Source organism: Haematobia irritans, chromosome 5 (genome assembly GCF_050003625.1).
Source record: "Haematobia irritans isolate KBUSLIRL chromosome 5, ASM5000362v1, whole genome shotgun sequence".
Lineage (NCBI taxonomy): Eukaryota > Metazoa > Arthropoda > Insecta > Diptera > Muscidae > Haematobia > Haematobia irritans.
The window spans coordinates 174,764,926-174,783,718 of record NC_134401.1 but is presented as its reverse complement, the minus strand read 5'-3'; the positions used below and the strand labels follow the sequence as shown (position 1 = coordinate 174,783,718).

Below are 18,793 nucleotides of genomic sequence, written 5' to 3'. Positions count from 1 at the left end.
GCAGCCCGATGTATCAGGCTCACTTAGACTATTCAGTCCATTGTAATACCACATTGGCGAACATCTCTCTTATCACTGCTGCCCGATTCCATGTTAAGCTCAATGACAAGGGACCTCCTTTTTATAGCCGAGTCCGAACGGCGTTCCACATTGCAATGAAACCACTTAGAGAAGTTTTGAAACCCTCAGAAATGTCACCAGCATTACTGAGGTGGGATAATCCACCGCTGAAAAACTTTTTGGTGTTCGGTCGAATCAGGAATCGAACCTACGACCTTGTGTATGCAAGGCGAGCATGTTAACCACTGCACCACGGTGGCCCCAAGGTTTATTCTATTCATCATTCATATTAAAAACAAATAAACAAACACAGAATAAAAAAACCATTGAACAACCATTGTCCAACTATTAAAAAATAATACTGATATTAGCTTTAATAAAAAAAACTCCAAAGATTTGCTTTACAATTATTAAGTTATTTAATTGAACAGCCTAGAATATTTTCCAAGTGTAATAGATAGTTTACGACGCTATAGCTTTAGCCAAACGACCGTAATGGAAAATGTGTCAATGTGGTTGTACGATCAATTGAGCAAAGTGTATTTTATTAATTTAAGTTAACCCTTCGTGACTTTTGGCCTACAGATGATGCACAGCGCAAACGAATACGAACATTCGATCAAATAAAACAAAACAAATCGGTAATGGTATTATAATTTTTACATAACTCAACAATTAGAATTGAATAGATACCAAATACCTTATTATAATTTTAAAAGATAAACTATAGAAAGATAAACTATTTTTTTACATCTTACTTTTGTTGCTACCGCTAAAATAGTAGCACTGTTAATAGGACATTGAATAAACAAATAAAAGTTATTTAATTTAAAATTATTGAGAATCGTACAAAGTTGAAAGCGCATGAATAATTGGGGCGGCAATGGGTCTAACTCTAAAATTCACACGAATGTGAAAACAAAATTCAATCAACATCCGGCATTTATTGCCTTAACTATTATCACCTTTCTTTTAACGAAATTATGTGCGATCTGTTATTGGGGTCAATAGATTGCAATTGTTTTCCTTCATTGTTTTCTCCATATATCGCCAAGGTGAATAAAAAAACAGAATTTTAGCACAATAATGCATGTAAATACATGGGAACAGGTGCATATTTTCTTACACGGCAGACAGGAGAAAGTTAATTATATAACCAATTTCTACAAATTCAATAGCAACTGCGCTATAGTCCAGAAGATATAGTCAATTTTTAAAAAATTTTAAATCTTCGAATATTTTAGATTTAGTATTGATTGCTAAATGGTTAATGTTAAAATTAATTTTATATTAAACATTTTATTATTCTCTATATAACATTAACTAAAAGTCATGTTATTGAGGTAAAGTTTGACACATTTTAGTTTTTGTCAGATACATCGAGCTCAAAGATGGACGAGTCCATATAACAACCTAAAGAAAAGTGTTCAGTATGTGAAACAATTCAGAGAACATTGAAAACATTCTCATCGAACTGTTTTATGTCGTCGGAAATTGTGGTAGAAGCTACGACCCTTTGTGTGAGAGGTGACCTAACATTACAGCAGTATGGTGGCACGGTGTTTCATTTCTTTATATGATCGAAATTGAAACCTAACCGAAAGGATAAAAGATCACGTGGATCATATCATGAACGAAATGTTGGACATGAGAAAGCTGTTAGAACATTATTTGTCGACTTTCACATCGGACATCAAACGCGACCGTAATACTACGTTCGCACTAAACACGAAATCTCGCTATTTAGAACCAAAATCTCTTTACAAATCTCAAGTGTTCGGACTGGCAAAATAACGAGATTTCGTAGATTTGAGGATTTAACAGCTGTTTATAAATATATCAATACAAACACAAACCAGTATGTGCACACGCACACACACATTCATGTACAAGGAAAATTGGGGCAGGGTTGCAAAAAGCGCATTTTTAGTACTAAAACCACAGTTGTACAAGGCAGTAAGGGGATTTTGAAAGTGATTTTGTTGAAATCCTCTACGAGCCAGCTGATATTTGCCTATTGCAAATCTACTGAGATCCAGATCGTTTACGAGGATTTCGTGTTTAGTGCGAACGCAGTATAAGACTATTTCAAAAAATATATGACGCTTTTTTAAAAGCAATTCGAGCTAGTTTCCATCGGCTAGAAAGTTGATGGTCACAGTTGTTTAGGATTCATCCCTACTACGCGGAGAAGAGTAAAACGTCAAATTGACACTGAATTGATATTTATATGATCAATTCTAAATGCAAATCTCTAAAAAGGTAACTCTGTTTGGTTAGTCTGTTGTGAAATTATGAATTATCTCAAAACTCATTTAACACATCATCTATTTTATTTGCAATTGACAAATTGTTGATTGACAGATAGCACTTTAAAATCTGAATGACGAATGTTTAATTTGGGGGCACGTGTGACAAATTTGGAAAAAAGCGTTTTTCAAAATCCATTAATATTAGAGACAATCTGACTTGCAAATACCGGCCAATGAATAAATATTAAAATACCTCCATGTGAATTCCAATAATTCTTAAGCACTTCTAAGACATAATCACATGCTTCCACAAAAATCTTGTTCGTTTAATCAATAACAGCATCACATGATGGGGCTTTTTAAGTAGAGTTACCTTTGCCTGTGCACTGCTACCTCAAGTCGGGCACTTTTGGGCATTTGGGGCCAAATCAAATGTGAATGAAACGAGTTTGTTTTTACTTTTCGAAGTTGTTGATGCTGTATATTATTTAGATTTTAACATTTTAGCATTTTAATGGGTTTGTTTATATTTCTATATCAGCAAAATATTAATAATGATCATAATTATGAAAAAGTGAACTTAATGTGCTTGCTGAAAAACCAAAGCCACAATGGGCTTTGGCAAAGTTTTTTCCTAGCCAATTTCACTGATTTCCACTCAAGGAAAAAGCGTAAATTAAACTTTGACTTTATGCTCAAAATCACCTCAACTTTCTATTTTCCCCCTCATATTCGGTATTCTTTAGTTTCTTTGTGGTATGACCATTAGTGGGATAAGCAGCGGAAACCGAAAAAACGGATTTACTCTTAAATAGCAGCTATGCTCTAAATATTAGCAATTTATTTTGTTAATTAGCCTAAAAAGTTTCAGCATTATATATAGGGTAAGATATAAATCTTGAATGTACAAAAACATTGTTATGCTTAGATAGTAAGGGAGTTCTTTTTTTATGACAGGCTATCTGTTAATTGACAAAGCAAACATTTTCAAAAAAAAAAACTACTTTTGGTTATGATAATCAATGCTAGCCGGTATAGTTCGCTAGCAGGTTTTTGAAAAATATTGAATTTAAAAATATTCATGAATCATGATTCACATGTCTTTTCTATTTTTTTTTGTAATTGTCTAAGAGGTATGACTAACATTTTATATTGGATTTCAAGTTTCGTTGGTTCATGTTTAAATAAAACTAAAATAGACTATTTTAGTTCTTAAGGTTCTAAGTTTCGAATGTGTGGGTGAAACTCATTATAAAGCATATTAATATTTTGCTCCTCTTTACTTTTTTGTTAACATCAACAATAGAGAGATTAACCGGAGCCGACAAAATTATATTTTTTGTGAATTTTTTTCGTATTGCCAAACTGAAAATTTATGACCCGATTTCGAAGTTTCGATGCGTATATCTATATTCAAAATTTTGAAATTGTTTGACAGGCCCATAAATTTCCTATTTGATTTACTTTATTTCAAAAAAAAAAATGTACAATAAATATAACAGACTCTTATATTTAAAGTACAAGAAGATTTATCCAATGTGTATATAACCACATACATCGAAACATAAATGTAATTAAAAAAACATAAATAGAAATAATAATAATAACAGTGTTGTTGCCGCCACATACAGAGACCCCATAAGGATTTTAGTCTATTTTGGCATCTCTATTTGTTAACAATTAATTGTGCATGTTTAAAGAATGATTGTTTTAATTGTCAACTATTTTTAACGAAACAGTATATCTTGTCAAGAAGCGTGGTTTTTAATGCGCCATTTTTTAGTCCTTGCTTGGTAGATACAATTGCCTAATTGTGCAGTTTTAGAAGGCCACGAGATTTTAAGAATTGTTAGCAGTTTTTGCACTAAAAAGTATGTTGTCTCCTTAATTATTTATTGTATGCCATTTTTAACGAACCTTGTTTGTAGGAATTTTAATATAAGTGCGAATTGTGCCAATAAATTTTAAAGCCGAAACTTTTCGTACTTTATTCAAAGTCCAGCGGAGATTGCTAGCTAGACCTGTTTGCTGTCAACATTCTTAAAATTCTTTTTAGTTTCTTTGGACAAAATACATTGTCACGGTTTCCCTGTCTCCAATTTGCCAATCGCAGTAAGTAGACATGAATTCCACTGACCTAGAGAATCAACCAAACGATCGGACCTCCTCCTTGTGTCCTAAACCCCCTGACGAACGAATGGTAATATGCTCGGTTTGTACCAAACCATTTTACCAAACGCGCGACGTTTCATCAAACGAAAATGTCGTAAAATGCCAAAAGTGCTGCCGCTCAAAGCCAACTTCTGCCCACAGTGTTCACAGCCACAATTCTCAACGTTCTCACCGTTCCCGTTCGTCCAGAATTGAACTACAACTTCAACGTTTGGAAGAAGAACGAGTAATGGAACAAAAGCGGTTAGAAAAGGAAGCGTTACTAAATAAACAATACCTAGAAAAGAAGTATCAACTGCTCGAAGAACAAGCAGATAGTATATCAGATGAGTCCTCATGTAGGTCTCAGTCTGTACGAAACTGGCTAGAAAATATGCCTGAACACGGCGAAAATGATCAATCGCCCAACAACAATACTCAAAACGCAACTGATGACTCTAGCATAGACCAACCAATCCCACAATCTGCAACAAATAACAACACAGATCAGCAGGAGCTGTTCCCGCCAGAAGAGACCCTTTATTTAGATATTCCTTCAGGTGTTACGAATTCTCTAAGTACACATATGCCCGCATCGATTCAGGAAAACAACATATCTAATACATACCAACGAACAGCACCCATAGCACAACCAACTTCTTCCAATCCACAGGCAAATACTTCCTGCCCCGTTCCTGATAGCCATTCAGCGCACCGCCAGTGCTACGTAACATTCGACAGTAATGAACAATACCAAATGGATTCCACTTACAGGCCAACGTACACGTATCCAATTGCGTCTTCTTCAAATAATTTTAATCCGGTAAACAACACATCACATCCTATATCATCAACAATGAACTGTCTTCCATCCACATCACGAAATATAAATGGGAATACACAATGTGGTTGTGATACACTCAACAATTTATCGCATAATCAAATTATTTCTCGACAATCGATTCCGAAAGAGCTTCCACCATTCTCAGGACAGCCAGAAGAATGGCCCATATTCTCCTCCATTTTCCACTGGTCTACTCAAGAATGCGGGCTTACGGATGCCGAAAATTTAGTCCGCTTACAAAAGTCACTGAAGGGCAGCGCTTTGCAAAGTGTTCAACAAATGCTTGTTCACCCTTCAAATGTAAACACAGTGATGGACATTTTAAAAATGCTTTTCGGTCAGCCTGAAAAGATTATAAATTCAATAAAACATCGTATAAAAATGACCCCAAAAGTTAGTGAAAATAACTTAAATACACTTACCACATTTGCCGTAAATGTCCGCAGTCTAGTTTCTACTATTCACGCCAGCAAACTAACCGATGAAATAAATAATTCTTCACTCATCCATGAATTGTTGTCCAAATTGCCCTCGTCATATCAAATGCAGTGGGCCACACAAAGAATGCGTTTAGCAAACGAAAACAAAAAACCCAATTTGTCCGAATTTGACAAATGGATGTTTAACCTAGGTATTACAGCAAGCAGTATAACAGTTGACCACTCCACTACATATGGCAACAACAACGTCGGTGAGAGTAGAAGTTATAATCAAAGTAATAATAACAAAGCTTACGTCCACTCTCACGGAGAGGGACGAGAATGCATCATTTGTAACAACAAGTGTGAATCGGTTGATCGTTGTGATGCATATCGTAAACTAGATCGTGGAGATAAGTGGAGAGTTGTGCGAGAACATAATCTCTGCAAATTTTGCCTACGAAAGCATAAAGGAGAGTGCAGAAAGCGAATTAAATGTGGGGTGGAAGGGTGTGACTATTTTCATCATCCGTCTCTACATAGGTACAAAAACATAAGAGATAATGAAGAAAATGAAATGTCAAACAACGATGGTATTGAATCAAATAGTAATAAAAGTGTGGTAAACTCTCATAGTGCCCAAGCGAGCAAAATTTTATTTAAAATTATTCCTGTTAGAGTGTATGGTGAAAATAAATACGTCGAGACGTTTGCATTCATTGATGAAGGCTCTTCCATTAGCCTAATGGATGAGTCAATTCAAAAAGAATTGGATTTAAAGGGAGTATGCAACCCCTTGTGCCTTCTTTGGACTGGTGGTATAGAGAGAACAGAAAAGAATTCTAAAAAAATGAATATCGAAATTTCAGGGCAAAATATGCAGCGTCTATCTCTTGAAGTATGTACAGTGGATAATTTGAACCTGCCCACGCAATCACTTGAATACGACTTCTTGGCGCAAAGATACCAGCATTTGCGTAAACTTCCAGTTACAAGTTACAAAAACGCTGTACCGAAAATTCTAATTGGGCTTAACAACTGTAACCTATGTGTCCCACAAAAAATTTATGAAGGCGGAGAAGAAGAACCGGTAGCAGCACGTACGAGGCTAGGATGGGTGGTGTATGGCAGCTATGGTGGTGAGTCAAACACAAATAGATATTTAAATTTGCATATCTGTGATTGTTCAAAAGAAATGGATGACTTAGATAGGATGGTGAAAGGTTTTTTTGCGCTAGAGAGTATAGGTGTAAGGGTCTGCGATCCACTTGTGGCCGAAAATGATAAGCGGGCTTTGGATCTATTGCAAAAATATACAAAAAAGAAATCCAATGGCCATTATGAAGTTCCTCTGTTATGGAAGTATGACTTAGTGGAACTACCAGATAGTTATAATATGTGCTTAAGACGTTTACGTTGCCTCGAAAGAAAATTGCGGGAAAATGCGGATTTGCAAAAAATCTTCCACGACAAAATTCAAATGTATTTATCAAAGGGTTACATTCGAAAATTAACACCTGATGAAGTTCATCAACATAACACTAGGGTTTGGTATCTTCCGATCTTTGCGGTTTTCAATAAAAACAAACCAGGCAAATCCCGTGTCGTCTGGGATGCAGCAGCGAAAACTAATGGACTATCTTTGAACTCGTTTTTATTGAAAGGGCCTGATCTGTTGACGTCATTGCCAGCAATTTTGTTCTCTTTTCGGGAGAAGTCAGTGGCCGTATGTGGTGACATTGAGGAAATGTTTCACCAAGTGTACATAAGACCTGAAGACCAAAATGTTCAACGCTTCCTATGGCGGGATTGCAATCAAGAAAGAGATCCAGATATTTACGTTATGGACGTCATGATATTCGGAGCCACTTGTGCTCCTAGCATTTCACAGTATATAAAAAACTTGAATGCTACTAGCTATGAACAAGATTTCCCAATTGCTTCAAAATGTATCAAAGAGAACCATTATGTGGATGATTTACTTATATCCGTTGATACTCCAGAACAGGCCGTCAATCTAATTGCAGATGTGACTTATATACACGAAAAGGCGGGATTCAATATTAGGAATTGGATATCAAACAGCCATGTTGTAATGAATTCGTTGCATCAAAATGGGGAGGAAAAAGAAAAGTGTTTGAATATAGGCGAAGGAAAACAGGTGGAAAAAGTATTGGGAATATTTTGGGAGCATAATGGTGACTCTATAACTTTTAAAATTTCTGATTGGCTTAGAGAAACAAACGTAGTTGCTGAATGCAAAAAGCCCACGAAGAGAAAGATTTTACGAACTATTATGGCAATATATGACCCTCTGGGTCTTATCGGACATATTATTATGTATGTGAAAATATTACTACAGGAGGTTTGGCGTTCAAAAATAGATTGGGATATGGAAATCCCTGACAGTTTAATGGTCAAGTGGACGCAATGGATAAAAATATTGCCAGATATGCAGAATCTTAAAATTCCTCGATGCTACTTGCAGTATTTTATGAACTATAGTGATGTCGAAGTTCAGTTGCATACATTTGTGGATGCGAGTCGGGATGGTTATGCTGCGGTTTGTTATTTTAGATTGATGAAGGACTCGACTATAGTTTGTTCTATCATAGGCTCAAAGACAAAGGTAGCGCCATTAAAAATAATCTCTGTCCCAAGATTGGAGCTTATGGCTGCACTTATTGGTGCTCGTTTTGCTGATTATATAGCTAAAAACCATAAAATAAAAATCGACCGTAAATTTTATTGGTCAGATTCTAAGACCGTATTGAGTTGGCTGAAGTCCGATCATCGAAACTACCACCAGTTTGTGGCCTTTAGAGTCACTGAGATCTTAGATCTATCGAACATAAGAGAATGGAATTGGATTTCCACAAAGCAAAATGTAGCTGACGATGCCACTCGATGGGGTAAACTTCCAAATATAACCAAATCTCATAGATGGTTTAAGGGACCAGAGTTTTTGAATCAGCCGGAAGGAAGTTGGCCAAATCCAGAAATTATTCCCGAGTCCACCCAGGAAGAGAGTGTACACCATTCGATGACTTTGGCGAAGTATTGTCCCCCTTTTGATGTGCAAAGATTCTCAAGGTGGGAAAGATTAAAAAGATCAGCTGCATACGTAGTTCGTTTTTTGCAAAATTGTAGAAGCTCTATTAAGGAGAAGGGCGAGTTAACACAAAGTGAATTGATGAAAGCCGAAAATTTACTATATCGTCAGGCCCAGAAAGAAAAATATTCTGCCGAGATTTCCTGTCTCGTGACTCAGAATTCTATTTCAAAAGGAAGTGAAATTTTTTCAAAATCACCCTATTTAGATGACGGAGTTTTGCGTATTAACAGTCGTATCGATAACGCAAACATTCCAGATGATAACAAACGGCCGATAATACTGCCAAAGGAAAGTTACATTACAAATCTTATTATTTTATACTTCCACAAAAAATTTTTTCATATGAACCATGAAACTGCGGTGAATGAAATTCGGCAGAAATATGCAATAGCCAGATTACGAACACTTTATAAGGCCGCAGTTAAAAATTGTCAGGCATGTAAAATCAATAGAGCTACTCCGCAGCCACCAGAAATGGCAAAATTACCTCGGGCACGCCTAGCTACGTTTGAAGCACCATTCACGTTCAGCGGAGTAGATTTTTTTGGACCAATCTGGGTGGTAGTTAACAGGCATAGGGAAAAACGTTATGGATGCTTGTTTACTTGTCTGACAATCCGTGCTGTCCACATAGAAGTTGCTCATTCTTTAACAACTGATTCGTGTATTCTCGCAATAAGAAACTTTATGTCTAGACGAGGGATACCTCGCGAGTTCTATAGCGATAATGGAACTAATTTCATTGGAGCCGAACGAGAACTTCGTGAAGCATTAGCCGACGTTAACAAAGATGAATTAGTCAAAGCTTTTACTTCATCAACCTGCAAGTGGAACTTCAACCCTCCTGGTGCCCCTCACATGGGTGGTGCTTGGGAGCGACTAGTACGCTCGGTGAAGACAGTGCTGTACAATATGATGCCATCCAGATCTCCTAGTGATGAGCTTTTACGTAGCATGCTTATCGAAGTCGAGAATGTGATAAATTCTAGACCACTCTCTTACGTTCCACTTGATGACGTCACCAGTGAGGCTATTACACCAAATCATTTTCTCCTTGGGAGTTCAAGTGGACTAAAGCCGATGTCTCTCTGTAACGATAGCGGTGTAGCACTTAAGCACAATTGGCGTGTTTCGCAACAATATGCAAATATTTTTTGGAAAAGGTGGATTTCGGAGTATTTGCCGACATTAACTTGCAGAACGAAGTGGCATGAAAGACGTAAACCATTATGTCAGGGGGATTTGGTGATCGTTGTTGATCCTTCGCTTCCACGAAATGTCTGGATTCGTGGTAAAGTCGTGGAAACGCGATTGGCTAAGGACGGACAAGTTCGCAGTGCCAAGATTATTACCAGCAACGGAATAATGGAGAGACCAGTAAATAAGTTAGCGATTTTGGATGTGTCGTCAGAAAAGAAGTCTGACAATGAAAGGATGCTTTGTCATACTGCGGGGGGAATGTTGCCGCCACATACAGAGACCCCATAAGGATTTTAGTCTATTTTGGCATCTCTATTTGTTAACAATTAATTGTGCATGTTTAAAGAATGATTGTTTTAATTGTCAACTATTTTTAACGAAACAGTATATCTTGTCAAGAAGCGTGGTTTTTAATGCGCCATTTTTTAGTCCTTGCTTGGTAGATACAATTGCCTAATTGTGCAGTTTTAGAAGGCCACGAGATTTTAAGAATTGTTAGCAGTTTTTGCACTAAAAAGTATGTTGTCTCCTTAATTATTTATTGTATGCCATTTTTAACGAACCTTGTTTGTAGGAATTTTAATATAAGTGCGAATTGTGCCAATAAATTTTAAAGCCGAAACTTTTCGTACTTTATTCAAAGTCCAGCGGAGATTGCTAGCTAGACCTGTTTGCTGTCAACAAGTGTTATAGACAGTTTTGTGGGGAGGGGGGTTGAAGGAAGGGAGCATAATGCTTAAGGAATCGTAGAATAAATAGGTATTTATTTCGAGATAAGATCTCGGTTTCTATAATAGAAAAAACGCATTTTAGGTAGGCAACTCCAATTGAATCCAATTTTAAAACTTTCTTAAAATCATTTTTTTAAATTTTATTTGAATTAAAATAGTATTATACCAAAAGAAAAATGTTTTTAATACATTGTCTGTATGACCTTGTCTTTGGTTTACTTAGCATTCTTATCAAGAGATTATTTTTTTTTTTCAATTGCAGAATACCACCATACCAAAACCGGTTACTTAGTTCTAATGATCTTTTAAATAATATTGAATTATTCGTTGAAAGATACTTATATGCGGCAGGTCATGCAATACTTTACACAAATACTACACCATTCATGAGTTTAACTTTTTCAGTTTGAAAATAACTTGGGGTAGGTGTAATTAAATGTGCCTGTAAATTAAATAAACTGTGATTGGAAATTAATTACCAACATGTTCGCTCCTACAATAATAAAATTTGTCATTGTTATTCCCACTTTATGCTATAAAACAATAGCAAATAGCCCATAAAATTGCTTGACGTTCAAACTGAAGTTGCGCTTACAAATTTTATTTTGTGCGACTAATAATTTTCAAATATAATGAGGGTCAACGATGTAGGTTTACAGTACATCTACACACACATTCACACAAATTCCCTCCCTAGATCCACAATTTGTGTACTTAACAATGATGGTAAGTTGCAGGTTGGGTCTATCTCTACTCACATGGAAAACGGTTTCCATGATGGGGGCGCATTCGTTCGTTACAATGAAAATAGAAAAACTCTACCAGAACAAGGTCTTGCGCCAGTTCCAATGAATAATCATCGTTCATTCATTCGTTTGCTTGTTCGATCATCCATCCAAGTACATTGGAATAGATCATAAATAAACATGTGCATATAATTCAATGATGTAAAAAATCGTTTGACAACAAAAATTTAAACACATTTGGTGAAAAAAATATTTTGTTTTTTATTTTTTTTTTTTTTATTATTGCAAAATGAATTGTGTCTTTGAAATGTTAGTTTCTTTGTATCGACAACAATTATATAGTATGTTTAAAAAATGTTATTTTTAGAATAGAATTATAGCTTTGGTTCAAAAGATTCAAAGTCGATTAACCAATGTCAAATGTTGTATTTTAAAACTAAGTCTGTAATATTGAATTCATGTATAATATCTTTATACCAATGCAATATGTCCTTAATATTGCAAATTTGGTATCCTAGAAACTGACAACGTACTATTTGCTTTCAATCCAGTATATTTTTTTTAGTGCAGTCGTTTAAAAAGTACTGAACTTATTCTACTATCGTTCACAACAATTTACAATACCGAATAAATTTCATTCCTCGGTGAAAACGCTTCTATATGGTTAAATTGAATAATACTTTGGTGAAGTCTTTTCCCAACTATACACCATGGATTTTAAATAATGGCAAACTATTACCGAAAAAAAAGAAAACTAAGTTGCAGATTGCCACTTTGAGAGTTTCAATGCATAACCCATTCGCATTTAGAGGTGCTCTCTCTCTCTCTTTTTCACATGTTGGCTTAATGCACGACTGCCACCCAACGGGAAAAGTAAAAGAAAATTTACTTAACTGCTAACGATGAGGTAATGCCATTGTTTTTCAAGTGGATCTTCTTAAAAAAAGAAACAAAAATAGTATAAAAGAAAACTTTACAAAAAATGTGGTGTAATTAGGAAGACCAAGAAAACAATCAACGAAAAAAGTGGGCTAAATAGAAATTGTTGAATAGAGAAAAGTAGCATCGCTCTACTGAATGCATAAATTGTGAAATTAAAAATTTTCTGTTGTCGTTTCAAACACAGGTAAAAACTTTTATAGTTACAATGCAGTCTCACCTGGACTAATTGTACGATAAAATATATTTCGTTCCAAATGATACATATGTACTGTACTAGGAAAATACTTCATTATATTGCATATGAATACATTGGTGGATCCCAATTTACAAACTACCACTACATAATTTGTCTCGTCTCCATACTGATTGACACACTCGTTAAGAAGATTCTTGAGAAAGAAGAGAAGAACGATGTACACATTCAGTGAATTTGATAATATGGTCTAGATGTGTCTGACACTTTACACCTACCTGATATTCCCAAATTTCATAATGGTATTCCCTATAATGATATTCCCAAATTTCACAGATAACTGACAACAGAATACACTGAGATACGCAGTTAGCCATGAGTATAATGGAATATATTTCTCACTTTGCAACATGGCAGCAGTTTACATATCCTCCCCAGCGTAGTCTTTAATATTGGATTACTAGGCTTAATATGAAATATCTTTTTGACAAATTTGAGTAAGAGAATTTTTTTCATAAACTATGAAACGGAGATGTAATAGTTGGTACACTTGTACTAGATTTGGTACATTCCGAATGCCAAAAGTACAATGGTACTATAATCAGCTTTTTGGTACAATTTGAATTATTCATTATGTCTTCAACAAGTCAGTTTCAATAAAGATTTTGTCAAATTTTTATGTTTTAAAGCACAAACAATAGCAAATCTAAAGAAAATTGAATGTATGGCAAACAAAACAAAGATTTATATGGACCATCTAATTATTTTGAGTATACTTCGCTGGAATATACTCATACAAAAATTATATTATAAAGAAAACGGAAGCAAACGGAAGCGGATGAAACGGAGATGTAATAGTTGGTACACTTGTACTAGATTTGGTACATTCCGAATGCCAAAAGTACAATGGTACTATAATCAGCTTTTTGGTACAATTTGAATTATTCATTATGTCTTCAACAAGTCAGTTTCAATACAGATTTTGTCAAATTTTTATGTTTTAAAACACAAACAATAGCAAATCTAAAGAAAATTGAATGTATGGCAAACAAAACAAAGATTTATATGGACCATCTAATTATTTTGAGTATACTTCGCTGGAATATACTCATACAAAAATTATATTATAAAGAAAACGGAAGCAAAATTTTTAGATACTATCAAAAAATAACTTTTACTAAATAAACAAGTAAGTAAAGTAGAAAGTCGGGCGGGGCCGACTAAATCATACCTAAACCACACTTACTGAATTAATAATCATAAGCATTTGTGGGGTAACATTGATATAGGTCTGGGAGATAAACCGCAGTTGCATATTTAAGAAAATTAGGGGGTACATGTTTATGGGTGCTTTGTCTCAATCTGACTATAGCTCATAGTCAGTGTTGCCAGGGAAAATGTTCGGTTTACCCTACAAGGACAAAAAAAGTTCCCTACTTTCCCATACATTCCCAAACAATTTTCCCTACAATATTTTCGTTAAATTTAAACAAATTTTACAAAACAAAAATGGTTCTAAGTACTTTATTATCTTAAAGCATGAAAATGCAGCGCAAATAACCTAGAAAATAAATTTGTATTACCACCACGGTTGCCACAGTTGGTAGAATTCTACCAAAAATAGATTTTGTTTTGTTAAATCTCTATAGAAATAAAATTTTGGAAAAAGTTTATATAAACAATTTTTTTTGAGAAAATTTTCTATGGAAATAAAATTTTGATAATAAATTCTATAGAAATAAAATTTTGAGGAAATTTTTCATAGAAATAATATTTTGAAAAAAAAATTCTATAACATAGAAATACAACTTTGACAAAATTTTCTATAGAAATAAAATGTTGACAAAATTTTCTACAGGAATAAAGTTTTAACAAAATTTTCTATAGAAATATTTGTTTGGTAGATTTGTGGTAATCTTCAAATTTTGTTAGATTTTTTTTTTGGCACGAGTGGTAATTGTTGTTACCACACATTGTTAAAGATCAAGCCTTGCCGGCTTCTAATTTCCTCCTCTAGAGCCACCAAAATGTAAAAATGATTACAAATTGTGTTGAGTGAAACTGTCCCTACATTGGGGCTCTCTCTACGTCTTAAAAGACACTAAATATTAGAAAAAAACTACATATAGGGAATTTCCCCTACTTCTAGCAACACTGGCTGTAGTTGATATTGCACCTACGGGGTTAGTATGCCACTAATACTCGTATTGAGCCCATTATTAAAAAAGAGAACATCGCTCAATTCGTGTGAGTAATAAATCCAAATTTGTAAAAATCGATCAATTCTTATGTAAGAGCTCCAAGTACGTATAAATACGATCGGCTAGTACATCAAAATTTGAAATTTGAGTAACATTGGTTAATAAATAAAAGTATTATGGCCAAATTTGGGAAAATCGGGCGATGCATATATATGGAAGCTATATGTAAATCTGAACCAATTTGCATAATATTTTGCGGGTTTGATTACTACCACAAAAGGTTACCTTGTGCACAAATAGAGTAAGATCAATTAAGAAATGAGGCCTCTATGGTCAAACATAAGGTTATTAGGGGTAAATTTTTCAAAATCGGGCGATACATATATGGGAGCTATATCTACATTTGAACCGATTTCGATGAAATTTTGCACATACCGCTAGCCCTATAGAGGACTGGATCTAGCTAACTTTGAGTAAGATCGGTTAATAAATAAGGGTTCTGTGGCCAAATTTAGGAAAATCGGGCTATACATATATATGGGAGCTATATCTCAATCTGAACCGATTTCGATGAAAGTTTGCACATACAGTAAGTGCTATAGAAAATTACATTTGGCCAACTTTGAGTACTATCGGTTGATACATAAGGGTTTTATGTCCAAATTTAGAAAAATCGGGCGGTACATATATATGGGAGCTATAGCCAAATCTGAACCGATTTCGATGAGTTTTTGCACATCTAGTTAGTGCTATAGAAGATTACATTTAGCTAACTTTGAGTAAGATCGGTTGGTAAATAAGGGTTTTGTGGCCAAATTCGAGAAAATCGAGCGATACATATATATGAGAGCTATATCTAAATCTGAACCGATTTGGATGAAATTTTGCAGACTTGAAGGGCGATGAAAAAAAGCGCAACGTGACCCCATTTGTCGAAATCGGGCGATACATATATATGGAAGCTATTTCTAAATTTGATCCGATTTCTTCCAAATTCAATAGCGTTCGTCCTTGTGTCCAAAAAACTCCCTGTACCATCAAAATCGGTTAATAATTGCGACCGGAATCCTGTGAACAACAAATAAATGGACAGACGGACGGACGGACACCAAGCGCTAGATCGACTCAGGAGGTGATTCTGAGTCGATCGGTATATATTTTATGGGGTCTAAAATCAATATTTCTGGTAGGCACATTTTTTGGCAGATCAAACTTATTATACCCTGACCGCTATGTGGTTTAGGGTATAAAAATGGTACAATTTTATGTTAGAAACAACACATTTATGATCCATAGATTTTGGGTTAGCTTTTATTCAGTATATGGAGGAATATAAACATCGGTCTGACCCTTATGTACTTAGTTGTGGTTATGAAAGCGGAAAGTAATTAATTTTAACAAATAAAGTTTGGAATGGGATAGTTCCTATATACAGTGAGACACATAAGTATTGACATGTTAAAAGTGATATGAAGCTATTTTAAATTAAAAACTATTTTAATTTGGATTGTAACTGCATTAGACATCTAGATCATTTTCTATTCTTAAAATTTTTTTGTTCTTTAAATAATTAAATTATAAAAAATTAAAAAAAGGTACATACTGCGAACAACAAGTACAAGGACAGACGGACGGATACCAAAAGCTAAACCGACTCAGGTGGTAGTTCTGAGTCGATCGGTATATATTTTATGGGGCTTTAAATCAATATTTCTGGTAGGCTAATTTTTTCGAGTATATACGACCCAAATTGAGACATTTTCCCAACCAGCTCTATACAGAAGACTATGGAAATATCCACTCGTCCGGATTGAAACATGTTTAAATTTGTATTTGGCATTTCTTTTCATTAAAATAATTGTAGTTAAATTATTTTAATGAAAATAAATAATATTCATGAACTAAAAATAAATTATTTAGACTTTTTCGTATAAATATAAATTTCATGAATGAGAATATATAATTATATATACATGTATATAAATATCATGCGTGAGAATGATTTCATGGTGAGTATAGTGAAATTTCACTCACTTAATTAAAGTTAGTTCACATCTCTTTAAAAAAGAAAAAAAAAAACTATTCATGAAAATACAATCTTATAACGTTTTTATAGAATTTACTTTAAATTAAATAGACTTTCAAATACGCTTATATTTGAGAGAAAAACGTACGTGCTGTTTGGCATGTAGTTTTTTTTTCTTTTTGACAACTTCAAGCTAACCTCCAACACCCATTTTTATGCTTTTTTCATAGGAGATGAAGAGATTAATACTAGAAAGTCTAGCGTGGCTTTTTAATTTAATTCACACATGTCGCCATCCGTATTGGGGGGATTATCTAAAAATAGCAAACGTCGCTCACTTCTGCTGATTGATTCATCACTTATCATTTGACGAATAGGTAGGTAAGTGGCATGAACGATATTAACTTAATAAATGATTGTTTTATTAGACGATATGAAAAAAACACACACACACAACAAACGCTGCTGACAACAAGCATCCCCACCCCGTATCAATGAGCAAAACAATGCAACGTGTAGGTATTGGCAACAATGTGATTGACGGCTATGGTAGACACCCCTGCAAACGAGCATGCATTGTTACATTATTCATGTGCTTGCTCCCGTGATACCCGATATGCAACTCGTAAACAACATTTGCCAGCTAACGGTCAATTGCGGTCACTTGGGGAAATACAGAGAGAGAGAGAGAAAACCTGTTGGGCTGTTTTGATCATTGTTATTGTAATTAAATATTTTACGGCCGATTGACGATGGAGTATCGTACAATATATACCGGATCAATGTCGAATGTCACCTCATGATTACAATTCAGGGATCTCTCAAAAATCCCTCCCCCCAACACTACCTTAACACAGTACTGCTATATATCCTCAAACCTGTGATAAGTTGTTGAATTTGTGTTGTTATTATTTTATGTTACATACTTGTGTAGACTGCAGCACCCGGTATCGATGTTACACTACCAAACATACAGCAAATACCGATTATCAGACTTAATGTGAATGTCGTTGGTTTATTGTAGGCGGTCGCAGCGGCGCCGTTATGTTGTCTATATTTGGCATGATGGTTATAATTTTTGGTATTGTTGTTGCAGCTGTAGCTGGCTTGGTTTGTAACCATTTTGAATTTCCTTCTTGTGCCCGCCTTGTTGCAGCTGAGCCAAAACAATTGCAACTCGTTTCAGACTTCTTCGAAAATTTGTGTTGCGTATTTGTTTTTGTTTGGTGAAACTAATTTTTTCTCATACACACTGGCGATTATTTAAAAACATTTTCTTTTATTTTAACTTTTTACACTTTTGGAGCGAGCTTTAATATTTTTTTTTTATTTTCTTTCAGTAATTTTGAAGGAGCTAAAACATACTCTCACACACAATAACAATACGAAAAAACACCGATTGTTTGTATGTATATCGATTGATGGTATGATATTACGGCAGACGACAGACACGTAACACAACTCTCTGGGGGCTAGATGGCTGACTTTCCAGAAGTTCTGCTAAAAGATGTCGAAGCGTTTCAAATTTATGCACATTCTCATCACATTGACCGCACCGAAATCCGTTTAGTGTTGTTATTGTTGTTTGTTTTCGTTTGCACAGCAAAGCTACTAAGTAATTAACAGTAAGAATATTAAAAAATATAAAACGCTCATTTCGAGTTTTGTGCGTTCGTTAATTTGTTGCTGTGGCGATTTTATTGTTGTATTTGTTTTATTGCACTACTCTCATCCCACTGGCAGATATCCGCACACACAAACCGTCTGCGTTCGAGTCTCACAGTAAACTGATCTTAAACTCTGGTTAACAACGGCAAAAAAGCATATGGCCAAAGCAATCGACTATACGCAAGCAAACAGAGGTACAATGAGATGGCGCAGTCTTGGGTTTTGATGGCAGTCTTCTGGCCGTG

General features: G+C 34.9%; 1 protein-coding gene across 1 annotated transcript in view; it reads right to left on the bottom strand.

The window, feature by feature from the left end:
- Positions 1-18,793, bottom strand: part of LOC142238293 (uncharacterized) — a 29,885-nt gene extending 11,092 nt beyond the window's left edge. The window contains exon 1 of the mRNA XM_075309900.1: positions 17,807-18,793. Coding sequence (XP_075166015.1) covers positions 17,807-18,002 — 196 coding nt within the window. The 5' untranslated portion in view covers positions 18,003-18,793. The remainder of the gene's footprint in view (positions 1-17,806) is intronic.